A 27285-nucleotide genomic window follows, 5' to 3' on the forward strand; every position below is an offset into this window, starting at 1 on the left:
GTTTTCTGTAAGAAGAAGCCAAAATAAGTCTTAACTGATAAAAAGAAAAAAATACCTACGATAGCATAGAAAACAATCTTATGCTTACCAAAGGGGAAAGAGGTGGACAGGGATAAAATTCGGAGTTTGGGGTTAACAGATACACAGTACTATATATAAAATAGATTTAAAAAAAAAAAAAAACACGGATTTACTGTGTAGCCCAGGGAACTATATTCAATATCTTATAATAACTTATAATGGAAAAGAAACTAAAAAAGAGTATATATGTAACTGGTAATTCTGCATCATACCCAGGCCCACATTCCCACCACAAGTGGCACATCTAGTCCCTGATTTCCATGTCTTTGACTCCCATTAGAGGGAGTGCAGCTACTTCCCAACACAGCAGCAGATTGCTCTGGTCTCTGGTTCTCTCTCTGACATCTCAAGCCAGAAGCCACAATTGCCTGTGCACACCAACGGCCAGTCCATTTCCTCCTGAAGCAAACATTCAGAGTGGTCCTGAACTCCCTGGGCTTGAGGGAGAATATAGCTACCCAGCCAAAGCTCCCTGTGCTTGAGGGGAGGGTTTGGCTACCCACCTGCCCCTCTTGCAAAGAGTACTACATCACAGCCTCAGCCCTCAACAAAGGCATCTCCCAAGTCCTTACTCTCTTCCACTCTTCCAGAATTTCCTTTCTCACTATGGGTCAATTGTCTAGCTGATTCTCAGCCACTTTGGAAAATTGACTTTATGGGGACTTCCATTTTAGTACAGTGGGTAAAAATCCACCTGCCAGTGCAGGGGACGTGGGTTCAAACCCTGATCTGGGAACATACCACATGCCTTGGGGCAACTGAGACCTTGTACCACAACTAATGAGGCTGCAGTCTAGAGCCTGCAAGTTCAGTTCAGTTCAGTTGCTCAGTCGTGTCCGACTCTTTGCGACCCCATGAACCGCAGCACGCCAGGCCTCCCTGTCCATCACCAACTCCCAGAGTTCACCCAAACCTATGTCCCTTGAGTCGGTGATGCCATCCAACCATCTCATCCTCTGTCATCCCCTTCTCCTCCTGCCCTCAATCTTTCCTCGCATCAGGGTCTTTTCAAATGAGTCAGCTCTTCGCATCAGGTGGCCAAAGTATTGGAGTTTCAGCTTCAGTATCAGTCCTTCCAATGAATATTCAGGACCGATTTCCTTTAGGATGGACTGGTTGGATCTCCTTGCAGTCCAAGGGACTCTCAAGAGTCTTCTCCAACACCACAGTTCAAAAGCATCAATTCTTCTGCGCTCAGCTTTCTTTATAGTCCAACTCTCACATCCATACGTAACCACTAGAAAAGCCATAGCCTTGACTAGACGGACCTTTGTTGAGAAAGTAATGTCTCTGCTTTTCAATGTGCTATCTAGGTTGGTCATAACTTCCTTCCAAGGAGTAAGCGTCTTTTAATCTCATGGCTGCAATCACCATCTGCAGTGATTTTGGAGCCCAGAAAAATAAAGTCAGCACTGTTTCCCCATCTATTTGCCATGAAGTGATGGGACTGGATGCCATGATCTTACTTTTCTGAATGTTGAACTTTAAGCCAACTTTTTCATTGTCCTCTTTCACTTTCATCAAGGGGTTCTTTAGTTCTTCTTCACTTTCTGCCATAAGGGTGGTGTCATCTGCTTATCTGAGGTTATTGATATCTCTCCCCGCAATCTTAATTCCAGCTTGTGCTTCCTCCAGCCCAGCGTTTCTCATGATGTACTCTGCATATAAGTTAAATAAGCAGGGTGACAACACATAGCCTTGATGTACTCCTTTTCCTATTTGAGCCTGCAAGCCGCAACTACTAATGTTTGACTTCTGCTCTGTCTGAGGGCCAGCCTTAGTGTTCAGGGGACCTGGAGCTAGACCTGCTAATCAAACCTGGCCAGCCTCTTCTTAGTCTCATCACCTCAGTGTCCCTCACTTTCCACCTGAGTATAACGGGAATAAGAGCCTCATAGAGCTTGCCTCCCCATCTCCACCCCCATCATTCATCTCCTGCCTTGGCTAACAATTAATTAAGAGTGTTAGTTGCAAATATCATAAATCAACTCATACAGGCTCAGGAAAAAAAAAAAGGTTTAATTTATTGGACCACCCAAGGATAGATGGCTGCCTGCACAGCAGGACCAGGGGCCAGACAGCTTCATCAGGAGGCCTGCAGTTCTCTGAGCTCCTGTCTCACATGCATTCCTCCACACAGGTGCTCCCAATGGCCCTAGACTTAGCTCCTTCAGCTCAACAACGCTCACCAAAAAAGGGAGTGATCCCACAAAATTCCAGGATTGATCCTGATTAGGTCATGACTCACCTCCGAAACTATCCCTGTGGCCTGGGTCATGTGCAAAGCTCCAGAACAGAGGTGATCTGGTGATGTGGGAAAAGGGAAGAGATCCACTTCCATCAGTTACTACATGAACAAGGAGGAGAGAAAATACTAGTTCGTGAGGAAAAAAAGGCAGGACGCTGTTGCCAGGAGAGGAAAAATGCTGCTAGGCAGGGGACGGGAAGCAGGGAGAACTGAGCCGGGAAGCCAAGAACATTCCTGGGAGGCAGCAGTAATCCATGGGCTCTGGTCTCCATCCTGGGACCCTGGGTGGTTGTCCTTAGGATGGCACGAATTTGGAGACAGCCCAGTGGAGTCCGAGAGAAGGAGGGGCCTTCAGACATGACAAGGACAGATACTCCCTCCAAAGTCCTCAGAAGAAGAGGTTATGGGAAATTCATGCTAAGTCTACCATAATAAAACCAGAGAATAGAGATGATGCAGATGGGGGATCCCTCCCCCACCTCACAAAGAGGGATGTGGAGTGAACGGCCTGAAATTGACATAAATGTCAGAAACACAGTCTTCCACATGTTTCTCAGCATGGCCTTTATCCTGCTCTGGCCTCTCTGTTCCCAAGTGATGAGAGATGACACTTCCTTAGACAAGGCTGATTCTTAAGGTTAATTAAAAGTGGCCTTTCTCATGAATCATCCATTGCACTGAATTATTAATCACCTGCAGACATTTTCAGGCCTTTAAACACTTGGACTTCCTGCAAACCTCCTTGGAAATGCTTTTTCCAGTGGAAATATGACTTCCTTTTGGCCATGGAAAAGAGAAACATTGTCTGCTGCTGTTTCCAGATTTCCTAGCTCCCAGAGAATCCTAAGCAAGATCTGAAAACAGGAAGTAGGGCCAGGACGGCAGCCAGAATCAGAGGCCATTCTGTTCTGTAGAGCTGGCTCCAGGCCAGCCTGGTCTTAGAACCTCCACAGGACAGTGGACTGAGGGAGACTGACCACAGTGCATGTGGCTGTTGGCCTTGTTCACGGTCATCTCCACAGGAAATGGTCCCCTGGGGCCTTGCCTGGGCCTTCAGTGGTCAGTGACGAGCAAGGAATGAGGAGGGCCAGGTGTCGGGTCCAGCTCCACCGCTTACTGGGTGGGCAGTGGAAACTCTTTGATTTGGTTTCCTCGTCTAAAGGGGTGGTCCCTGCAGGGCTGGCTGACACAAGGCAGAGTTGAATGGAATCAGGTACATCAAGCTTTCATCCTGATACTCAGGACATAAGGAGCAACAGGAAAGGTGAATTACCTCCTGCCATCTGCTCTCATCTTCCAGTGGAAGAAGAAAGACTCAAAACTCAATGGGCTGGCTGGACACGAAAGGTGCTTGCAGATAGTGATAGCAAAGTGAGTGCAAGACCCAGCAGCTGGTCTCCAGGGCTAGGCCAAGATGTGAGCTATGGTCCATAGGGTCACAGAGAGCTGGACATGACTGAAGCGACTTAGCATGCACACACGCATGCACACATTCAGTGCAATAGCAGCACTGCCAGAAAAAGTTCCATAAGTCTGGACCTTGAGCGTGGCAGAGGAATGGGGGGGAGGATATGGGGTGTCCAGGTGGGTGAGAATGGAGAGAGGAGCCTGGAAGACATAAGCTGAGGGCAGGAGTATAAGATCAAATCTAAACTGCAGAGAGGAAGTTGAGGAGGTGAGGCGTAATGGAGATCTGGGCAAAGTTCTTGATGGGGATGAAGATGGATGGAGGAGGAAGAGCTGGCAGGACCTGGTGACTGCTTGGGTGTGACTGGTGAGACAAGGAAGCCAAAGAGGGTGATGGGGCCCTGGGACGGTATAACACAGGTCTGGGAGAGGATGGTCAGCTCTAAGCCTGGCATAGACTAGCCACAGGCATAGCCTTTTCCAGAAGCAGATACTTCCCCACCCCACATTCAGAAGATCCCCAGGAAGCTCAGGCCCAACTGTGGAGGTGGCCAACCTGAATTTGTGCCATGCCCATGAGGGAGGGGTGGTCAGGCAGGCATGACAGCCACAGGTCAAGGGGGAGAAGGTGTGCTGTGGTAATAAGGTGGCTGGAAGGTTACCATCTGGGGGCATGAGGGCCTTGCTAGCTCTCTGGTCCCAGCCTGGGAGTGTCGAGAGCTCCAGACAGCAAGAGGTAGGAGAATATAAGCCATCTCTCCCTGAGAGCTGCCCAGACACTGTGCTCAGCATAATAATGGCTCCAAAAATGTCCACTCCTTAGTTCCTGGAACCAGGTTACTTAACCTGGAAAAGGGGACATTGCAAATATGATTAAGTTAAGGACCTTTAGATGCAGAGATTATCAAGGATTATCTGTGTGGGCCCCACGAAATCACAAAGGTTCTTATAAGAAAGAAGAAGGCAGAACCTATGGTTAATTAATCTATGACAAAAGAGGCAAGAAAATACAGTAGAGAAAAGAGTTTCTAAGTGGTGCTGGGAAAACTGGACAGCTGCATGTAAAAGAATGAAATTAGAACATTCTCTAGCACCTTACAGAAAAGTAAACTCAAAATGGATCAAAGTTCTAAATGTAAGGCTGGACACTATAAAACTCCTAGAGGAAAACATAGGCAGAACACTCTTTGACATTAATCGCAACAATTTCTTTTTGGATCTACCTCCTAGAGTAATGAGAATAAAAAGAAAAATTAATAAATGGGACCTAATTAAACTCAGAAGTTTCTGCATAGCAATGGAAGCCATAAACAAAAATAAAAAGACAACCCACAGAATGAGAGAAAATACTTGCAAAAAAAAATGCGACTGAGAAGGGATTAATCTCCAAAATATACAAATAGCTCATGCAGCTCTATGTGAAAAAGTCAAACAACCCAATCAAAAAATGGGTAGATCTAAATAGGCATTTCTCCAAAGGTGACATATAACTAACATATAAAAGTACATGAAAAGATGCTCGACATTACTAACTAGCAGAGAAAGGTAAGTCAAATCAAATGAAGTATCACCTTACACTGGTCAGAATGGTCATCAACAAAAAGTCTGCAAACAGGTGCTGGAGAGAGTGTGGAGGAAAGGGAACCGTCCTACACAGTTGGTGCCACGTGGGAGCAAGGTCCAGGCTCAGGCTCTGTCTTTGGACACAACCTTCAAAGCCCCAAAATAACAAGACCCACCTCCTTCCCCCACAAATAACTTCCTTTCCTTCTCCACTTACAGATGCTTTGAGGTCTAAGATGCCAGCACAACAGCTCCCTACAGAGAGGTTGTGCGGGTACCGAGAGTGCGCATCCTTCACGGGGTGGGGGACAGGTGCACGCTAGCTGAGGGCATTCTTAGACAAGCACAGCGAGAGACAAGGTCGTCAGGGGTGAAAAGCCAGCAGAGGAGGTTTTAGCTCTGCCCCGGGGAGGCCTGGCCCTGGCGCCTTAACCGCACGGAGCCCCAGGCTCCCAGCCTTGAGCGGAGCCCTTGGGTTCCAGCAGCGCATGGTGGACTCCGCGCCCCTCCTGAGCCACTATCTGGGCCAGGCCGGGCGGAGCTGCGGCCTCTGGCCTCTGGGTCTGTGCCTCGCGCCGTCCGCCGCTAACCCGAGAGCCACAAGGTACCGCCCTCTACCGCCACCCCCACCCGCTCCTTCCCGCTCAGCGCTTTAAAAACCCGCCTGGCCGCGGCTGGAGGCGCAGACACCGGCGAGATAAAGCTCCGGGCCCGCGCCCCCGACGGCCGGCTAGAGCAGCCCCATGGAAAGTAAGTGCCCTCGCCTCCCCTCCCACGCCCCCGGCGCCGCGCGGTGCCCCTTTGCCACCCGCTGGGGCGCCGCCTCTGCCCTGCTCCCCACTCCCTAGCAGGGTGCGGGGATAGAGTTGAGGCCCACTCCTCGTAGATAGTTGCAGGTCAGGAGGCGTGGGTGTCTTTCCTTCTCACCACGCAACCCAGTCCAGATCCCCGGGTTCAGGAAGCCCCGGGTCTCAAGCGTGACCCAAAGGAGGGACATTCCTCGCCTAGTGTGGGATGGAGGGGCAGAGCTCTCTCAGTTAGCTCAGAGTGGAGCCTCCCAGGTCTGGGCAAGTGTGGGGGCAGCTACTGACAGCAGAGTGCCGGTGTGGCTTGGTTTCTCACACTCGCTGCTCCCATCCTCATCCACACCCCCCTCCACAGCCTCCCACCGACTCCCCTATATGTGGGCTTGCTGTGATAGAAGGCTGAGGGGAGGGAGAAATTTTTAGAGAAAGTTACAGAATTAAAGTAAGAGCCCAACCTCTCAGCAGGTTCCAGGACCCAAAGAATAGGGCTCTGAATGCCACCCAGGGCATCATCCCTTCCCTGGCTTTCCTTAAGTGCATGGTGCCCGCCACCCTCAAGCCTGAACAGGAGTCCAGGGAAGATGGAGGTTCTGATAAGAGAAGACTTAATTTCTACACAGAAGCACAAGGAAAAATGGTTCATTTCACCCAAAATTCCAAGTCCAGAAGCAGACAGCTCTGTCCGGGGCACTAGGACCTCAAGGGCAGTGGCTTTTCCCCTGAGACCCAGCAGAGCCGAGCCAGCAGCACCCTTCCCCAGCAGATACATGAGCACATGAGCCCTGCTTCTGTGTCATTCCTGGGATCCAACTCAGGGAGGTGGGTTTGCTACCCAAATTCTGTCTCCAGAATGCCAGTGGTGTGAAGGGGAGTGGCTTTCCCCAGGCATCACAGTACTGGTGGTGTCTGCCCCCAGAGCAGATGGCCCTGGTGATTGGGGGCATCCTTGGGGGGCTGCTGCTGCTGCTGCTGTTGATTGGGGTGAGCTACTGTCTCTGGAAGAGACTCTGTGCCACGTTCACCTATGAGGAGCTGTCAGGGACCACGGCTGCTTCCAGCATACAGGGAGACGCGCTCTGCCCCCCGGATGCCAGGACTCAGGCAAGCAGGTGAGGCAGGATGTGGGGCTAAGGGAGCTCCTGGCCTTGCTTCAGGCCCTCCCTGTGGAGTTTCCCTTGGAGTGGGGTGGAGAAGGAAAGGTCTGTTTGTTTATGGAGCGCCTCCTCTATGCTGTCAGCAGGCCAGGAGCAATCACAAAGAAACCCCAGAATCTGAGCCACAGCTACGAGGCAGGTGTTATGAAGCCCATTTTCCAGCTGAGGAAACTGAGGCTCAATGGACATAAGTCCAGATAGCACAACTAGGAAGTGGTGGAACAGGCATTCAAACTTAGGCAGGCTGACTCCAGGAGCTGCGCTGCTACTCCAACTCACCACTGCTGTGGACAGATGGAGGAGTTGGCTGTGTGTGTGTCCCCTGGTGTGGGCCTGGAAAAGGGTGCTCTTGCCTCCCCTGGCTCCTGCTGGCGTTTTCTCCTCCAGTTTCTGACACTTAAACTCGGTGAGCTGAGCACTCTGAAGCCATACCATTCACTTGCCACCTATTTGTCATCTCCCTGCCTCTGAACAGGCCACCAGGTGTACCATTTGTGGTGCCTCGTTCCCTCCAAAGCCGAGACTGGGTACCTCTGAGCAGCAGAGAGTGGGCTCAGGTCCCACAGGACCCCTGCCCAGCCCCGGAACTCCTGCCCCACACCACCGGCAGCAATCTTGGTGAGTGTGTCCACCAGGGCCTGCCCAGGCCGGGACAGACCCATCTGCTTTCATGGGCCTGGCTCCTGAAAAGAGTCCAGATGGGACCCAGGATGCCAGAGTTGCCCAGTGACCACTCTTTTCAGGTATTGCAGTTTACCAATGCCTGCTGCATCCCAGTCTGGGCTAGGTATGGCTTCATGTGCCAATTTGGAGTTAGACCATGGCTGGGAATCACCCCATTTTACACATTAATAAACTGAGACTCTGGAGGGTAACAGTGCCATGCCCGAGGTCACAGAGGCAGTAAACAACAAATCTGGGATTGGAAACTCAGTGTTCCCAGGTGCAGCTCCTGTGCTGGGTCCTCCTCCAGGATGAGGGGTTGGCCAATCCAGAGAGCAGAATGGTGGAAGCTGGGCACACAGCTTTCTGCCCACCTCCTTGCTCTGAAGACCTCCCTAAGAACCACCCAGTAATTAGCTAAGCCCTTATAATTTAAAGAGGAAGAAAAGAGGCAACATTTTATCATTGAGACATCCTCTAGGACACCACAAAAAGGAGCCAGGCCAGATGCTGGGCACTGCACTCACAGTGTTGGCTCTGATCTCTGGGGGTGGGGGTCAGTCATGGGGGCAAGGGTTGAATGAATACTATGTCCTCTGCTAGGAGTCCCAGGGAGGAGCAGGCCTGGATGTAGAATGCCTTAGTGCTGAGAATGCGTCCTGCAGAGCTGCATTAGAGAGAGGGGCTGTGTTTAGTCTGGAGAAGAGAGTGGGGCAAATGTGGTCAGGAGAAGCCAATGAACTACCTTGTCAAGACTCAACCAAGAAGGGCTGGGCAGGGAGGGGGCGGTGGAGCCAGAGCTTGCTGTCCCCATGCCCTTGCCTTCCCCTGGCCTGCCAGTCCTCCCAGTCCCTGTGTTGTAGGAGATGCATGCGCGGCAGGGACCATCAACCCTGAGCTCTACAAGATCCCAGAGGACAAAAGTGAGGCTGACTTCCCTGAGGGCTGCCTGGGACGGCTGTGGTTCTCCGTGGAATACCAGCAGGAGGCCGAGCGGCTGCTGGTGGGCCTGATCAAGGCCCAACGGCTGCACGCCCCCTCAGAGAACTGTAGCCCCCTGGTGAAGCTCCACCTGCTGCCGGATGAGCGGCGCTTCCTCCAGTCTAAGACCAAACACAGAACTACCAGTCCACAGTTCGACGAACACTTCATCTTTCAGGTATGACCTCTGAGCGGGCAGGGTCCGGGGCCCTTTGCCTCCTGGGAAGGACAGACATTGTGCAGGAGAGCCCCAGCCTCCAGTGCTAAGCAGGGCCCTGCAGCCCCCATGGACCCCATACCACAGGCTCTACTCTACCCTGCCTGCCAGGTCAGGGTGTACAAGAGCCCTGACTCTTGATGGTGGGGGCAGATGAGAGACTTGAAGGATGAGGGGGCAGAGGGCTGGGCTCCTCCTGTACAGGCTGCTTGGAGGGGAAAAAGAGAAACATATTCTTGGAGCACCCACTGAATGCCAGGCCCTGGCTTATGGGACTCAGGAAGGCAGCCAAAACCCTGGAACACGATGAGATTTCTGACGGTTATCCATGGAAGGTGGAGGGTGAGACCCCCCTCAACCCAGGCCTCTTGGCGTGGGGACCAGAACTCACCCGTCCTGTCAGAGGCCAGAGCAGGACCTGAGAGCCATCTTGTGACAGGTGGTACCTCTGCAGCATGGTGGGCAGATGAGCTCAGGGTCCTGAGGTGCTGAGATGACGAGGCACTGAGCCAAGCGCACAGTGGCCTTGGGAGCCTCAGCAGGTGACTGGGGCCTTTATGGGAAGTCAGAGATCAAGAGCTCCCGAGAGGCCTTGGACAAACATTTTTAAGAGCAGGGCAGGAAGCTGACTGGCAAGGTAAGGAAAGGCCTGCCTGCAACTGGGAAGAGTGTGATTTCTACCTTCTTCCGGGGCTGAGCAGAGAAGAGGGATGGCATGGGGCCCAGCCCAAGGCCATCCTACTTGGCTCAGGCTGTGAGAATTCACAGGTGAATCTGCTCCTCTTAGAACCTCAAAATCCAAGATGGGGAGGCTTGAATCGTTCCCTGCCCTGTGCCTGCACCAACCATACCCTGGCCTCTCTGTGCTTCCCTCTCTAGGGAAGAGAAAGAGAAGAAAATCAAATTTAATTAACAATCTGCCATAAGCCAGGCCCTTTGATTGGAGTTTTATAACCCAGAGAGTAAGAATGATTATCCCATTTTACAGGTGAGGAGACTGAGTCTCAGGGAGAGGACTGTTTAGGTGCCAAATTCAGATAGCAGAGACAGGGCAGTTCCCTGGGCTCCAATACGGAAGCCTCTCACACTTTTAGCGTAGGCAACTCACTTGGATGCCCTGTTAAATGGTAGATTCTGCTTCGTGGATCTGGGTGGAGCCCAAGGTCCCTCATTTCTAACATGGTCCTGGGGGTGGTGGGTGCTGCTGGTTCTGGGACCACACTCTGTGGCAAGGCTCTGGCACAGCCTCCCACCTCCTGAGGACACTGGCCCCACTGCGGCAAAGGGTCCCCTGAGGATGCCTGGGTTTGGGGTGTGCAGGTACCTGGTTGAGACACCCCTCATGGAAAGGTTCTGTTTCCAGAACAATATATCACATCATCCCATCCCCTGACCCTACCTGACTCCAGCCGGGCCCTCGTCTCTCCAAGGTGTCCAGCAAGAGCATCACCGAGAGGGTGCTGAGGTTCTCAGTGTACCATGTGGACAAGCAGAGGAAGCACCAGCTCCTAGGCCAGGTGCTGTTCCCCCTGAAGAAGGAGACACTGGCGGGCAACTGCCGGCGCATCCTCTGGAGAGACCTGGAAGCCGAGAGCCTGGAGGTAAAGGTTAGGGTCACCAGACACATGCCAGACTACCATGAGTCTGACTACGGTAGACAGCCAGCAGGTGTGGCCCAGCAGAATATCGTCCACCACCCCTAAAAGTGTGACTCGTGGTGGTGGGCCCAGGCCAGAGCTGCATGGGACAATGGAGGTGCACCTGAGGCTCTTTTGCCCTGGAGATTACTTGGAGCATCCTGGAAAAACCACATTTGGATTCCCATCCAGATCAGATAGCTATGAAAGCTGACACCTCAAATGGACCTCCCAAGGAAATTACCCACTCTTCCCCCAACATCCCCCCCAACCCCATGAGGATGACTCAGAATAGGCCTTGGAATTCCCCATTCCTGGGTTTGAATCCTCAGCTCTGGTCCTTACTGTGTGATCTTCAGCAGGCCCCTTCAATTCCCCAGACCTCAGTTTCCCCATCTGTAAAATGGTGGGTGGGCTTCAAGGAGGGAGTGTGGCTATGTCATGAATACTCCGGGCCTGCCTGCCAGGAGGAAGGAGGAAGGCATGGGGGCCTCCAGTATCTACCTGGGGTGCTTTCCTCTTGGCTTCTCCAGCCTCCCTCTGAATTTGGTGACCTCCAGTTCTGCCTCAGCTACAATGACCGTCTGAACCGCCTCACCGTGGTTGTGCTGCGAGCCAAGGGACTCCAGCTCCGGGAAAACACGAGTTTTGTCAGTAAGGTTTCCCCCTGGGGCAGGGCCCACCCCATGATCTTGGAGCCTGGAGTTAGAGTCTGGCCCTCAACCCTGGCCATCCAGTTTCTGCTTGCATGTGCTACCAGGAGCATTGCTGTCTCCCAAGTGACGCCCTCCCTCTCTGCACAGCTTGGGTGTGAGAAATTGCTTTCTTATGTTGATCCCAAGGCTGCATCCCCTTGGCCTTCACCAAGACCCTTAAGAACCCTGAAATCAAGTCTGCCCTTCCCTTTTCCCAAAGCAGTGCCTTGGCTCCTATACTGTGCTGCCTGCCCCACTCCTGCCCTTCTGCAAAGCAAGGGCTCCCCCAGGGCAGGGAGCAGTGGACAGGGTGTCCCTGCATGCAGAGCTTGACACTTGGCCAGAACTCAGGAGCTGGAGGAATGGGGACCCCGCTCTGGCTCACCCTAAATGTCCAGCCCCATTGTGGGGCCCCCAGCAAGGGGGTGGTTGTCTGTCCCTTGTGCGTCTCTGCATTTGGGTCACTGTAAGCAAGCTGGCATTCAGCCTCCCACTGTGGATTCAAAACCCATCTAACAGCAACTCCCCCCCAAAACAACTTGACCTCTGAATGGGGTGTTTAAGGGCCCAAGGAAGCCTGGGCACCCAGCAAGCAGGATCCACCCCACAATGGGGACGGATGGGCGTGTGGTGCCAGGCTCCAGTAGCAAGGGCCAGCCAAACCTTGGGTGCATTCAGGAGGCAGAGAGGAAGGAAGAGGAAGGGAGCCGAGCATTTCCTTGGCTGTAGGCAGTACGCTAATCAACCCTGTTTCCTCTTGTAACGCCCTTTGGCTGCAGCAGTTGTGAGTAATGGGGTCCTGGCACCCAGGCGAGTCATGTCCCCTCCCACCCCCAGGCTCCCACAGGCAGGAGACTGGGCCCCCTGCCTGTCCCTCCCAGCCTGCTGTCTGTCCTGCCCTTCAGGTGTGTTTGTCAAAGTGTCTCTGATGAACCACAACAAGTTTGTCAAGTGCAAGAAGACTTCGGCTGTGCTGGGCTCCACCAACCCTGTGTACAGCGAGACCTTCAGCTTCAAAGCCAACCCCGCTGAGCTGGACACTGCGAGCCTCAGCCTGACAGTGTTGCAGAGTGCCGAAGGGGACAGTAAGGCTGCTCCGTCACTGTCATGCTGAGGGCATTGGGCTAAGGAGGGGCTGCTGTGCATTCAGGAAGCGTGGACCCTTTGGAGGGAGCTGTATGGCTTCTGTTCTCTACCTAAGGAAACTAGTGCACAGAGAAGCTAAGATACTTACCCAAGGACACGGAGCTTGCTAGGGAGATAGCTGGAGCTCACACCCAGCTTTAAGCTGGTGTCATTGTCCATAGCACCCTAGAAAGAGGTTAAAGGATGGCCCCTGCTATTCCGTCCTGGGGCAAATCGCCAGAGAGGCTGGGAGACAGCACAGCTACCTGCACTGGCCAAGCGACCTGGTGCTGTGGGTCTTTATGTACCCTCTGTTGTCTCGTGCCCTCTCTACAAGCCTTGAGGGTCCTGGGTGAGGTTCAGGGTGAATGAGAGGGTGGAGTTATCCCACACTGCCCCTCACTCCAGGGTCCACTGTCACTGAGGCAGAGCTGTCGGGTCAGCTGGTCTCATGGGTCAGAGCTTAGGCCCCTTCTCCACTGTGATAGTTGGTAAAAGGTGAAAATTACTGTTGAATGTTCCTGCTGAATATACAAGTTGACTGAGGGAAGAGGGCTTCTTTCTGGAGGAGCCCCTTCCTCCCTCAGCTCTTTGATGTGAGGCAGTTTGATGGCCCACCAGGAGGATGGGGGGCAGAGCGGGTGCCCGCACTGAAGGGCAGGCTCTCTACCTGGGCTCCCTTCCCCGTCAGTTCCAGTTCCAGAGCAAAGTCAGGACCCCTTTGGAGGCTGTTAAAGAGGGAGGAGGCTGGCTACTTCCTTTAAGAGAAGGAGTGAGTGAGAGAGAGGAAGGCCCTAGGGATGGCTTAGGTGATGTGGCTTCTATGCTTCAGAGAATGACCATGTTCTCCCTCCCCCGCAGGGAGTCACGAGCTGGGTCGTGTGGTGGTGGGCCCCTACATGTACACCCGCGGCAGAGAACTGGAGCACTGGAACGAGATGCTTAGCAAACCCAAGGAGTTGGTGAAGCGCTGGCATGTGCTTTGCCGCACCACCGAGCCCTAACCAGGGTGGGGAACTCAGGTCTGCTCCAGAAGCTCTCCCTCCCCATAGCCATGCCTGACAGCCACAGGCTTGGACACTGCATCCAGCATCTCACTGGGCTGCAGGGCCAGCCTGAGCTGGGGGACTATGTATGTGTACATATACATACATACGTATTGATGTATAGGAGAGAAGAGGGGACACGAGAGCCCTGGCCTGGGCAGTGGTGTGACCGGTGGGCTCTCCTTGAGAGGCTCGAGAGGCTCTCCTTGACTCACTCTGTCCTTCTTTGCCCATGGGGCTGCCTGGGCTAAGAATCCTGGCTCCTGGTCATCCCTGTCTTGAATTGGACCAGAAACTCAGACACTGAGAAGAAACAGTCTCTTTAGTGAAAGCGTAGCTGTACATGTGTGGAGTGCCATGGAAACTTGGAAAGCTGATGATGTGTTAATGTTCAGCCTACACATTTTTCTGCTGTCGTTTCTCTACCTTCTGCCTGGCAGAGAAGACAAGTTGTCTAAAGACAAGTTGTCAACTTCAGTTGGTTCACAATAAATATTACATTGGTACAACAGTAATTGCAGTTTCGGACTGTGAATTTTAAATCATTATAACTAGGCTCAGACACACCTTATTTCTTTTAATTAGTTTATTTATCTATTTTTTAACTTTACAATATTGTATTTGTTTTGCCATACGTTGACATGAATCCACCATGGGTGTACATGTGTTCCCCTTTCAGAACCTCCCTCCCACCTCCCTCCCCATCCCATCCCTCCAGGTCATCCCGGTGCACCAGCCCCGAGCACCCTGTATCATGCATGGAACCTGGACTGACGATTTGTTTCACATATGATAATTTACAGGCTTCAATGCCATTCTCCCATATCATCCCACCCTTGCCCTCTCCCATAGAGTCCATAATACTGTTCTATATATCTGTGTCTCTTTTGCTGTCTTGCATACAGGGTTATCTTTACCGATTTACTAAATTCTATATATATGTGTTAATACACTGTGTTGGTGTTTTTCTTTATGGCTTACTTCACTCTGTATAATAGGCTCCAGTTTCATCCACCTCATTAGAACTGATTCAAATGTATTCTTTTTAATGGCTGAGTAATATTCCATTTTGTATATGTACCACAGCTTCCTTATCCATTCGTCTGCTGATGGGCATCTAGGTTGCTTCCATGTCCTGGCTATTATAAACAGGGCTGCGATGAACATTGGGGTACACATGTCTCTTTCAGTTCTGGTTTCCTCAGTGTGTATGCCCAGCAGTAGGATTGCTGGGTCATATGCCAGTTCTATTCCCAGTTTTTTGAGGAATCTCCACACTGTTCTTCATAGTGGCTGTACTAGTTTGTATTCCACCAACAGTGTAAGAGGATTCCCTTTTCTCCACACCCTCTCCAGCATTTATTGCTTGTAGTCTTTTGGAGAGCAGCCATTCTGACTGGTGTGAAATGGTACCTTATTGTGGTTTTGATTTGCATTTCTCTGATAATGAGTGATGTTGAGCATCTTTTCATGTGTCTGTTAGCCATCTGTATGTCTTCTTTGGAGTAATGTCTGTTTAGTTCTTTGGCCCACTTTTTGATTGGGTCATTTATTTTTCTGGAATTGAGCTGCAGGAGTTGCTTGTATATTTTTGAGATTAACTGTTTGTCCATTGCTTTGTTTGCTATTATTTTCTCCCATTCTGAAGACTGTCTTTTCACCTTGCTTATAGTTTCCTTTGTTGTGCAAAAGCTTTTAATTTTAATTAGGTCCCATTTGTTTATTTTTGCTTTTATTTCCAATATTCTGGGAGGTGGGTCCTAGAGGATCCTGCTGTGGTTTATGTCAGAGAGTGTTTTGCCTATGTTTTCCTCTAGGAGTTTTATAGTTTCTGGTCTTACGTTTAGATCTTTAATCCATTTTGAGTTTATTTTTGTGTATGGTGTTAGAAAGTGTTCTAGTTTCATTCTTTTACAAGTGGTTGACCAGTTTTCCCAGCACCACTTGTTAAAGAGATTGTCTTTTCTCCATTGTATATTCTTGCCTCCTTTGTCGAAGATAAGGTGTCCCTAGGTGCGTGGATTTATCTCTGGGCTTTCTATTTTGTTCCATTGACCTATATTTCTGTCCTTGTGCCAGTACCATACTGTCTTGATGACTGTGGCATTGTAGTAGAGCCTGAAGTCAGGCAGGTTGATTCCTCCAGTTCCATTCTTCTTTTTCAAGATTGCTTTGGCTATTGGAGGTTTTTTGTATTTCCATACAAATTGTGAAATTGTTTGTTCTAGTTCTCTGAAAAATACTGTTGGTACCTTGATAGGGATTGCATTGAATCTATAGATGCTTTGGGTAGTATACTCATTTTCACTATATTGATTCTTCCGATCCATGAACACAGTGTATTTCTCCATCTATTTGTGTCCTCTTTGATTTCTTTCACCAGCGTTTTATAGTTTTCTATATATAGGTCTTTTGTTTCTTTAGGTAGGTATATTCCTAAGTATTTTATTCTTTTCATTGCAATGGTGAATGGAATTGTTTCCTTAATTTCTCTTTCTGTTTTCGCATTGTTAGTGTATAGGAATGCAAGGGATTTCTGTGTGTTAATTTTATATCCTGCAACTTTACTATATTCATTGATTAGCTCTAGTAATTTCCTGGTGGAGTCTTTAGGGTTTTCTATGTAGAGGATCATGTCATCTGCAAACAGTCAGACACTGTTTGACTGCAAACAGTCAAACAGTTCATAATCAAAATATGAACCATTACAATCAACACATTTTTACCAATGAAAAATAAGTTTGTTTATTACTGTAGCATAAAAATTCGTGCTTCAGGATTCAGTGAACTCTTGGAAAGCATTTTCTGTCTCCTGCTGATTGTGGAAGTGTTTTCCCTGCAAAAAGTTGTCAAGAGATTTTTGAAGAAGTGGTAGTCAGTAGGTGAGTGGTCAGATGAGTGGTCAGATGAATATGGTGGATGAGGCAAAATTTCATAGCCCAATTCGTTCAACTTTTGAAATGTTGGTTGTGCGACGTGCGGTTGGGCATTGTCATAGAGAAGCAGTGGGCCTTTTCTGTTGACCAGTGCTGGCTACAGACATTGGAATTTTCAGTGCTTATCATCCATTTGCTGAGCACACTTCTCAGATGTAATGGTTTCACTGGGATTCAGAAAACTGTAGTGGATCAGACTGGCAGCAGACCACCAGTGACCATGACCTTTTTTTGGTGCAAGTTTGGCTTTGGGAAGTGCTTTGGAGCTTCTTCTCAGGCCACCCACTGAGCTGGTTGTCACCAGTTGTCATATCAAATCCACTTTTTGTCACATGTCACAATCTGAAAGAGAAATGGTTCATTGTTGTTATGTAGAATACGAGAAGACAACACTTCAAAACGATGATTTTTTCTATTTTCAGTCAGCTCAGGAGGCACTCACTTATCGAGCTTTTTCACCTTTCCAGTTTGCCTCAAATGCCAAGTGACAGTAGAATGGTCAACGTTGAGTCCTTGGGCAACTTCTCATGTAGTTGTAAGAGGATCAGTTTCAGTGATTGCTCTCAGCTGGTCTTTGTCAACTTCCGATGGTCACCCACTACGCTCCTCATCTTCAAGGGTCTCATCTCCTTTGCAAAACTTCTTGAACCACTACAGCACTGTATGTTCATTAGCACTTCCTAGGTCAAATGTGTTGTTGATGTTTCAAGTTGTCTCTGATTATTTAGGACCCATTTTGCACTTGAATTAAAAAAAAATCACTACAATCTGCTTTTTTTCTAACATCATTTCTATAGTCTAAAATAAATATAAAATATACAGCAAATAATGTCATTAGCAAAAAAACAGAAAGTGAGAAATGCACATTAAAATTATGTATAACATAACCACATTTATTTAAGAATGTATTCCAATATCAAACGGCAAAGTTCAACGATGCAAAATCACAGTTACTTTTTGCACCAACCTAATATAATAGCATAGTCTGACAACTGGGTTGGGCATGTAAATGTGGAACAGTCCCAGGATGCCTGGGCAGCATGGCTTGGAAGAGAAGGCTCTTGGGGATCAAGACTCACTGGCTTCACACCTGTAGGATAATGCTGTGAACAGCCCCCCCCAGGTACCAAGTGGCAGACAGGTTCTGGTCATCTGCTCTTGGGGCTCTCACTTTGGGTAAAAAATGGTGAAAGCACATGGCCAAAGCATAGCCCACAGGGCTGAAACCTTTGCCTGTAAACCTAGCAGATCCATTATGATTACTGTGTTGTGGTAGGTGTCAGTGTAAACTTCATTAAGATGGAAGTTCCCACAAACCACAGTCATCGATTCTCTGTGAAGATGTACTCAAAGTCACCAGCAGCCCTTCTGCTTGTCATTGATAACTCTTATCAAGCAGTTATCATTTTCACCTGAATACTACTAAACTTACAGATTCAAGCCTTGTTTCTGTGTAACTGAAACAACACTTAAATGGTATCTTCTCTTTTCTTACACAGTGAAGCAACTTTCACAAAAGAAAGTAAATATTGCCTCTTTGACTTCACCTCCAATCTCTGTCAAGGCACAAATATAAGCTTTGCTGCTAGTGGCCTGTAAGCACAGAATACCTTGTGTTTGCTTTTCCTTACTTATTTCATGATTTTTAACATAATTGATACTGCAGTAATTTCTAATAGTATCACAGCACACATGTAATAGGCATTCTCTCTGTGTTTGTATGGGACTTCCCTGGTGGCTTAGTGATAAAGAATCCACCTGCCAATGCAGGAGACATGGGTTCAATCCCTGATCCAGGAAGACCTCCTGGATAAGGAAATGGCAACCCACTCCAGTATTCTTGCCTGGAGAATCCCATGGACAGAGGAGCTTGGTGGGCTACAGGCCATGGGGTCACAAAGAGTTGAACGTCTGACACCACTTAGTGACTAAACAACAACAATGTGTTTGTATAGCCAGCTACTAAAATGGAACTCTTCCCCTTTCTCTTGGGGCCCTGAGACCATAAGTGCCAACTACCCCCACATTTCAAAGGGAGGTTCATATCTATCAGTGACCTTTCCAGGGCCACTTGGAAAATTTGGTAAGTATGCCCTTTGCAGGACAGAATGGACAGGTATGTCTGACTCACAGTTGAAAATTTTCAATGGCAAGAGACAGGCAGGCTCTCTGCTCTGATGCGGAGGTGGAGGATGCTACAGTGGGTTGGCCCCTGTTTACATATACAGTCAGGGCCAAAAATACACAGTGCCTCCCATGGACCTAAGACAGCAGGTCTCAATCCTGTCCACAAGGTGATCCAAGCAGAATGAAGCCCTTGGCATTTCCATAAAACATTTAGAATCAGCTTAATTTCCACACCAAAAAAGTACTAGAATTTGGTTGGACTTTCCATTGAACATATAGATCAGTTTGGGGACAATTTGTTATCTTTAAATGTTGAATCTTCAGCCCATTAACATGATGTATCCCTCCATTTCTTTAGGGCTTTTTCAAGTTTCTTTAAACTTGTTTTGTGGTTTTACAGGAAAGTGTTCTTGTACCTCTTCTCTTGGATTTACTCTTAGGTGTTTTATATTTGTTTCTAGTATATAAAAATTCTATTTATTTTTGTACAGTGACTTTGTACCTAGTGAGTGGCCTTGCTAAAGTCACTTGTAATTGTAGATTCTTTGTATTTTCTTTGTATATAGTAATAACCTCTGTGAATGATAGTTTTACTTCTTCCTTTACAATCTTCATGCCTTCTTTATCTCTTGCAAAATTGTGGTGGCTGGGTGATTGGACAGGAAAAGGAAATAAAAGGAATCCAGATCATGAAGGAAGAAGTAAAACTATATTTATTTGCAGATAACATGGTTTTGCAGAGAAGGAAATGGCAACCCACTCCAGTATTCTTGCCTAGAGAATCCTGTGGACAGAGGAGCCTGGTCTATGGGGTCGCACAGAGTCAGACACTACTGAAGCGACTTAGCATGCATGCATGCATTGGAAAAGGAAATGGCAACCCACTCCAGAATTCTTACCTGAAGAATCCCAGGGACAAAGAAGCCTGGTGGACTGCCGTCTATGGAGTCGTATAGAGTTGGACACAACTGAAGCAACTTAGCAGCAGCAGCAGCAACATGGTTTTGTGTATAGAAAATCCTAAGAAACCCACCAAAAAATTTTGTGAATATAAAATTCTAGGTTGACATTTCTTTTTCTCTCAACAGCTTTAAAATGTCATTCAAGTTTCAGAATTTCTTTTATATTTGGCTATGCCACGTGACTTGCTTAGTTCCCTGACCAGGGAATGAACCTGGGCCACCACAGTGAGATCACTGAGCTCTAACCGCCAGACCACCAGAGAATTCCCTAGAGTTTCTTTTCTGTGTTTTGCTTTTATCTAGCATCTTGGCCCCTCCAGTCCCAGCTGCCTTGGCAACTCCAATCTCCAATGTCTTGTCTGTTCAGCTCCAGAGACTCTGCTTCCTTTTCTACCTCTTAACCCATGGCCCTCTGTCCAAATGCTCAGCAAGTTTCCTAAAGGGAAAAGTGGTTCACAGAATGTCAGCTCATCCCTTGTGTTTTCCTTCTTCTGAGATCATGGCCTACCAAATGCTTGTTGACTTGGCAGCTCTTTAGCAAAGAAGTTTTCTGTATTTCATTCAGGTTTTCTAGTTCTCAGCATGAACATAACTGACTGAAGCAGAAAAATCATTATTTTCTCAGAATTCTTCTCCCAGAGAAAGAACTCACAACAAAGAGTGATTTTATATAGGGAATTTGATGACACAAGTTACATAGCCTTCTTAGGGGGCCGATGAAGCCAAAAGGAGAAAAGTTGCTAGTATCAGTTGGCTATTTTTGGAAAAATGGTGCATAACAAAGAATCTCAACATCTTAGTGTTCTACTAAATTGAGCATGTTTTTCTCACACATTTGTGGATCAGCTGAATATGGGCTGGTGTAGATTAGGCAACTCACTTTCAACCTGTGCGTCTGACCAGGCTCATGTCCTCACCTAGGCCTGCTCCACGTTTGTTCATTCTGAGCACAAGCTGAAGGGGCAGCAGCGACCCAGGGAAAGCTTGTCTCATTGGGAAAGCAGAAGAAGGACAAACACATTTCTACCTTCAGCTTGTGCTGTGTCACCTAATATCCTATTGGCTGAAGTAAGTCATGTAGCCAAGTTTCCAAATCAAGGGGCAGGGTAAACTACACCTTTTTGTGAGAGGAGTTGCAAAGCACCATGGCAATGGATACAGCTATAGGGAGAGGTTACGGACTAGGGTGATAACTCAGTGTACCATATTGGTGTTTCCTAGAAACGGGTAACTCCAGGGTCTGTGCTTGGCTGTGCAGGTGCAGTCGTAGAGGAGGAGAACTCCCTGTCTTGTAACTGCTGCCAGGTCTCAAAGCCATTGCTGCCTATTTGGTATCCTATAGTGACAACTGGCTGGAATTTGCACAAATTTTTCTTTTTTGCTCAAATTACTGCCAGAGTCTCAAGCATCTTGCTGTCATAAGAATCACAGTCAAGGGAAGAAAAGGGTGATTTTCTACTTTCTGCTTCCTAGCTTCACCTGAGTGCCTCACACTTGGTAAACAACCTGGAACCTGGTTCATAAGAGAGTCTGGGAAGCATAATTTTCAGACTTTCATTTCCCAAAACTGGAATACAGACCTTTAAAGTGGATGAGAAGGGTACCGTATGCCATCCCACACTCTGGGGCAAACCTGACTCATGGGAACCTGCAGAAAAAGGAGGCTCTGGAAAAACCCATGTGAGTACTCGAGCTCATAATTGGTCATGTAGAACCTCCCCTACCCCTTAGGTGGCCTTTCTATACCACTTCCCTGCCCCTGCATGGATGATCAGAAATCCCTGTTAGGGGACAGTGGTGGTGGTGGTGGTCCAGTGGTTAAGACTGCATGCTTCCAATTCAGCGGATGTGAGCTCAATCCCTGGCACAGAAACCTAGGTCCCCCATGACACATGGAGCAACCAAAAAAACGAATAAATAAAATTAAAATAAAAAAGAGATCCCTGTTAGAAAATTGAGAGGAGGAATGGAAACACACACTGGAGAAAAAAAAAAAAAAATGATGCTCCATGCCTATCTATAAGGCATGAGCCTAGGTCAAGGCAGGAGAGAAGGGGAGGTGTAAACTTTAAATGACGTTGGAGGTTTAGACCTCTGCGTGAGGTTGGACATTTCCAGTGCTGAACACAGCTTGTTTTTACAACTAGAAGTCACAGGAAAAATTTACTGTTATGTAAGAATGATCAAAAAAGTCACAGGACTTGCCCTAGATTTCATCCAAAGGGCAAGGGGAAGCTTCCTACCAAGCAGGTCTGAATGGGTGACTGGGGGAGAGAAGAAGGAAGTAGTTCACGGATGACATTCTGTAAGGCTGCTTCTTGCAACAAAATGGATGTATGTCTTAATTTATAAAGACTGGTTGGAATATCCACCTATTATGGGCTTTTCCCCCTTAATTTTTAAGTATGGGATTGCTTGCTCAGATCACCCCTCCCCTCTCTACTTCAGTGTTGTGCTTCTCAGAGCGGACTATCAAGGTGGGGAGGAGGGAGCTAGCTCTGAGGAACTGAACTAGGTCTTCGTGCATTAGCTTGTTCAACTGTACAACAGTTCAGGAGGAACTTTCAGAAGTGAGGGGAGTGCGCATGAGGAAGGCAATGCCATCTCTCAGGCTGCAGAGCTAGGAAGTGGTGAAGCTGGAATCTGAATCAGATTCCAGATGTCCAAAAATGGTAACATTATCACATATAGCCTGAGAGACCTCAGAAAGGACAGAGATGCTGTGGAGTGCCAAAACATTCCACAGCCTGGGATCCATGAAAGGACCTGTTAGTGCCTATTCAGTAGAGCCGCTTCTTTTTGTCTATCTTTGGTTTCTAGTGGGGCTGTTTATTTCTCCACATTTCATCCCTTTTCCCCTACTTTCCTCCCTCCCTCCCTCTCCTTTCCTCTCTCCTTCACTCCTGTCTGGTAAGTTCTCTGTTCATCTCCACTGATGAAGTATAATCCAGCAAATGACTAGATTTGATTTCTCTCTGCCCTTTGTTTTGGTAATCCGCTTCTATCGGTTTGCTGATTGACAAATCTGGTAGGACAAACTTGCGGGAAGTGGATGAGCGGGGTGGGTGGTGCGTGGGTGCAGACCGGAGGGGGGCCAGGAGCTGGTGGTCTTGTCAGCAGGGCCACGGGAACGCGATTGACGGGCTAGGCCAAGCCGCAAGCCGGCGGAGGGACCCGCGGCGTCCAGGGTATGTAGCTGGAGCAGAGCGCCACCCAATGTCGGCGCACCCCTCGGGACATATGTGCAGCTACTGGAACCCGCCGAGAAAAGCGCCTACATCCCGCAATGCATCTCTAGCGCCTTCTACTGTTCAGCAGCGTACTCACTGCGAGGGAGAGACGCTTAAAGGGAATTCCATCTGCAGAGCAAGTTTTGAAGGATGAATTTGGAGCTGATTTTGGAGGTGAAAGGCTGATAAAAGGACTTTGGTTCTTGTCTTCTTTGAAGAACTCAGCAGAGATCAAGATTGTGAGAAAAAAGGGGGGAGGTTCATTAGAAAGCAAAACACATGTGGAAGAAGCAAAGTGTGTGTGGAAACAACAGGATACATTTGAAGGAGCACACAGGTGAGCTCTGAGTGAGCTGCATCTACTAGGGGCAGCTTAGGTTGCTTATGTAGTGGCAGTTTTCTGGATTTTTTTTTTTTCTGGCCAGTCATCTCCATATTTGGTCCTGGTGTGGGGCACATCTCTCAGCCAAGATGGATTCCAGCTTGCATCTTCTCCTTCCTTTTGTCCTTCCCCTAGACTGAAGGCCTTCTCTGCATATGTGTCCTGGGGGGAAATCCACAAGAATGCACCCAATCAGGCCCAATGCTCCCACTGGTATTCCATCTCAAAGCATCAGCAGGACACCAGTTGCAGGGCTCAGCCTGGGGCCTATCTATCTCCTCCATCAGAGCTGCAGGGAAACTGATAATTGTGGGGAAACTGATAAACCAGCCCCCTCCCCCCACACACATTCTTCTCTCGTGTCCATTCCCAAGCACTACCTCCCCTTCTCATAGCCAGTAACCTAATTTTTTAAACCACTTTACACCCATTACAATGGCGAAAATGACACCCCCAAATGTTGGCAAAGATGTAGAACCGGAATCCTCATACATGACTGGTGAGTGTGTAGAACAGTCTTGGAGTACTGCTTGATAGTTTCTTACAAAGTTAAATATACACCTATCCCATAAACCAGCAATCTCCATAGGGATTTACCTCCCCAACTACAAAATGAAAACATACATCCACAACAAGACTTGTAAAACGATGCTTATAGCAGCTAGAAAATGGATAATGTAATATATTCATAAAATTGGTATATTCCACAGCAATAAAAAGAATGAACTACTGAGTCATATGAAAACTTGGGTGAATTTCAAAAATGATGTGTGAAAAAAATTCACAAAGGAAGTAAACTATATGATTTTACTTATATGAAATTCAAGAACAGGTCAAACTAATCTACGGTGATAGAAATCAGAACAGTGATTTCCTGTCATTAGTGGGAACTAACTGGAAGTGGAGATGAGAGAAATTTTTCGAGTGATGGAAATGTTCTAAATTTTAATTGGGATATTGGTTACATGAATGTATATATTTTTTCTGTATTTGGGAAGTGATCTTTTTAATACAGGGAATTTATATTCTTTAGAAGTTAGGGACATTTTTCTAATAATTCCATCAAGTAAAAATAAAGGAGAAAGTAAAACCAGGATTTCCCATTTAGGGGAATCACTATACCATATTGGTAAGATTCTTCCAGACAGTATGATCACAGTGCTGCATAAAAATCTGCCTGCAATGCAGGAGACTTGGGTTTGATCCCTGGATCAGGAAGATTCCCCTGGAGAAGGAAATGGCAACCTACTCTCGTATTCTTGTCTGGAACATCCCATGAACAGAGGAGCCTGGTGGGCTACAGTCCATGGGGTCACAAAAGGGTCAGACAAGACTGAGCAACTAAAGAACAACAAATGTAAATAAAGACAGTTCCTTAGCTTATCTAGTATCTGATTATGCAGGCAATTTGCTGGCCTGCTACCCTGCACTTATCTGAGCATAGAGTGAAATGAATCATTGAGAAATATCAGGATGGAGAGAGGAGGTGCCATTTGGTGGGAGTTGTCCGGGTGGAAGAGATCAGGCAGGAGCTTGTTCTCCCATGACAAGAAACTGTCATAAACTGTGTAAGAAGTTACAGACCCTTCTCCACAGAATAAGGTTCTTTTGTATGTGTGCACTCTCATGCGATCATTTTTGTATATGGTTTTGGAGAGAATCACAAAACTCCTGAGGTTCATTTTTAGGGAAGCCAAGTTAAAAACAAAATAAGCCTGAATTTGAGAAAACAATTTCAATGAACCAAAACAATTTTACAAAACACACCTGTTCATTTTATCATGAATTTAGCTTTGTTCAAGCAATATGATTAATCTAGTACCACTGAGCATCCTCCATACTTCCTGGTTAAGTACCGCTCCCTACTTCCTCATTGGTGACTACCATTCTCTGTGAGTTGCTGCTATGGTTGTAATGAGAGAATGTGTAGAATGTAATAAGTTGTAAAGTGTCTGTTGGTAAGTAAATTCAGTGAGGTACTCAAATTCTAGAAATGAACAATATGACTCTCTGCCTTCCCTGATAATGAGTTGAAACATGACCATGTTCCTGCATTTTCAATGCCTCTTTATCAAAAGACATGGTCGTCTGGAACTTGTGTAAACATAGGCTTATATGAACTAAGCCATAATCATGTATAATTACAATCAAAGAAATCATGTCATGTCTACAGTTTATTAATGAAGGAGTAAGAAAAAAAATTAAGTTTGTGAACATAGCAGAAAAGCAATTCCTCAGGTCCATTGACTCAGTACTTAGCACAGTGTCTGGAATGGAGCAGGGACTAAATGGAGAGAGACTTAATCCTAATAAACTGCTGGATCTTGCCTCATTGCTAGATCATTTCTCTAGAAGCAAGAAAGTGAAACACCAAAAAAACAATAAACTTCACAGAATTTTCTTAGAGAAAAGAAGTTTTAATTAATATATTTAGCACAGTTCTCTTTAGAGAAAATTCTTATTTTAAAACCCCAAGCAAAAGCCCTGTTATTCATTTCCGAAGACAAATCATTTAAGTGCTCTTCCTTGAAGTGCCTGCATTTTCTTCCTCTGGTCTCAGAGAAGGGCATGGGTTGCATGCTTCAAGTCGTCAAGATAAAAATCCAAGAGGGAGAAGTCCTGTTGCAGTGGGTAGCTGTTTTCATCTAACACAAAGAGGCTTTGCACCTTCAGGACACAAGGTGCCCTGCTGCCCGCCAGCAAGGCATGGAGCAGGTCCGCGGCGACCATTCCGTAGGTGACATCAGAGGGAGGGGCTGAGGAAGAGGAAACACACAGGGCTCTCAGTGTCCCTTCCGAGGGACTGGAAATGCTCACATTTAAAGGGTTCATTGTTTCCCTTGGTTTCTTAAGTCCCAAAGCCACTGTAAATATCTCTATCCTTGCTCTTTCTAGCCACAGTTTACTCTATAATGATGAGGTGCAATTTCTGCTGTTCTGAAGAGAAAGCACAGGTTCAGACTGATGTTCCTATTATGGCACAGCCACTGGCTTCATAAAACAAACAGGAAAGAACTGAGATTAATTTTTTCGTAAATCAAGCTTGAAACAAAAAGGGCATGTCCATATCAGAAGAGAACTCTTATGTTTATCTAGTCTATAGCTCTTATCATGGTTATATATACACATACTATTTGTATAACAGAACCCTGAGTCAGTTACTTAATGAATATCAAAATCTTTTTAAAATATTTATTTATTTGTTTGTGCCAGGTCTTAGTCGCGGCAGGCAGGATCTTCGATCTTCACTGCAGGACCTTTAGTCATGGCTGTGGGATCTAGCTCCCTGACCAGGGACCCTGTGCATTGGGATTGTGGAGTCTTAGCCCCTAGACCACCAGGGATCTTAAGACCACAAGTCTTCCTGCCCCAAGATACAGATGGTGAGGATGAAGATGGAGGAAAATCCCTCTATCCCTGGGGGAGGGGCAGAAAACCACCTTGGATCAAGACCATCAGCAGTGCCCTGCTGCTGGGATAGGGGTAGGACCATGCAAAGACACCCAACAAAGACACCAGGCAGAGCTTGGCTGCTATGGCAGGAGGGACAGGGTCTGTTAGAAAGCACCACATCCAAGAACCAGACACACAAAGAACCTGTGTAAGACTAAGGCTGGGCAAGACTCAAAGAGAATCACTCCTGTCCCTCTCTCTGGGCTGGGATGCCAAAATGACAACCAATGGAGCCTGTACAACCTGGTGAGGTATAAGAAGGTAAGAAACTCTCTGAGGCCCGGGTGCAGGGTGAAGGATTAAAGCTGACAGTGGAGCAAGAATATTAGGAGGAAACTCTCTGGAGAACCACTCCCCACCATGAGCACAGATAATGCTAGATAATTTGAAGCCAGTGGTGACCTGAAGGTAACCAGAGCAATGAAAAACTCAAATCCAACTTATGGGCTGACAAAATTAACTCTACTCTGCTCACCCCCACCCCCATTAAAAATCAAATAAAACAGGCATGCTCACTTTAGGTACAAATACTGTTCACCTCAGTCTGTATTGTTCTATATACAGTGTTCAAC

At 47.6% G+C, this 27285-nt stretch overlaps 2 protein-coding genes across 31 annotated transcripts in view; one reads left to right on the forward strand and one right to left on the reverse strand.

Annotated features, from left to right (window-relative positions):
- The first annotated feature begins 5981 nt into the window (after positions 1–5981).
- SYT15 (synaptotagmin 15) lies at positions 5982–14138 on the forward strand. Its single transcript, XM_081562771.1, has 8 exons — positions 5982–6049; positions 7022–7214; positions 7735–7877; positions 8786–9081; positions 10551–10721; positions 11291–11411; positions 12358–12537; positions 13439–14138. Exons 1-8 carry the CDS (start codon positions 6043–6045, stop codon positions 13579–13581), a joined length of 1254 nt encoding a protein of 417 aa, XP_081418897.1. The 5' UTR covers positions 5982–6042; the 3' UTR covers positions 13582–14138.
- A 1928-nt stretch (positions 14139–16066) lies between these two features.
- SHLD2 (shieldin complex subunit 2) overlaps positions 16067–27285 on the reverse strand; it is a 114160-nt gene continuing 102941 nt past the window's right edge. For 22 of the 30 annotated variants that reach the window (XM_081562725.1, XM_081562652.1, XM_081562709.1 and 19 more), the window contains one exon: positions 25657–26016. In XM_081562725.1, coding sequence (XP_081418851.1) covers positions 25817–26016 — 200 coding nt within the window. In that variant the 3' untranslated portion in view covers positions 25657–25816. Of the gene's footprint in view, positions 16902–17434; positions 19707–23176; positions 23423–25656; positions 26252–27285 lie in introns of those variants that run through there. The other 8 variants (XM_081562752.1, XM_081562662.1, XM_081562658.1 and 5 more) reach the window with 4 other exon arrangements.

Source organism: Giraffa tippelskirchi, chromosome 2, assembly GCF_054371585.1.
Source record: "Giraffa tippelskirchi isolate mGirTip1 chromosome 2, T2T-mGirTip1v1.2.pri, whole genome shotgun sequence".
NCBI classification, from domain to species: Eukaryota; Metazoa; Chordata; class Mammalia; order Artiodactyla; family Giraffidae; genus Giraffa; species Giraffa tippelskirchi.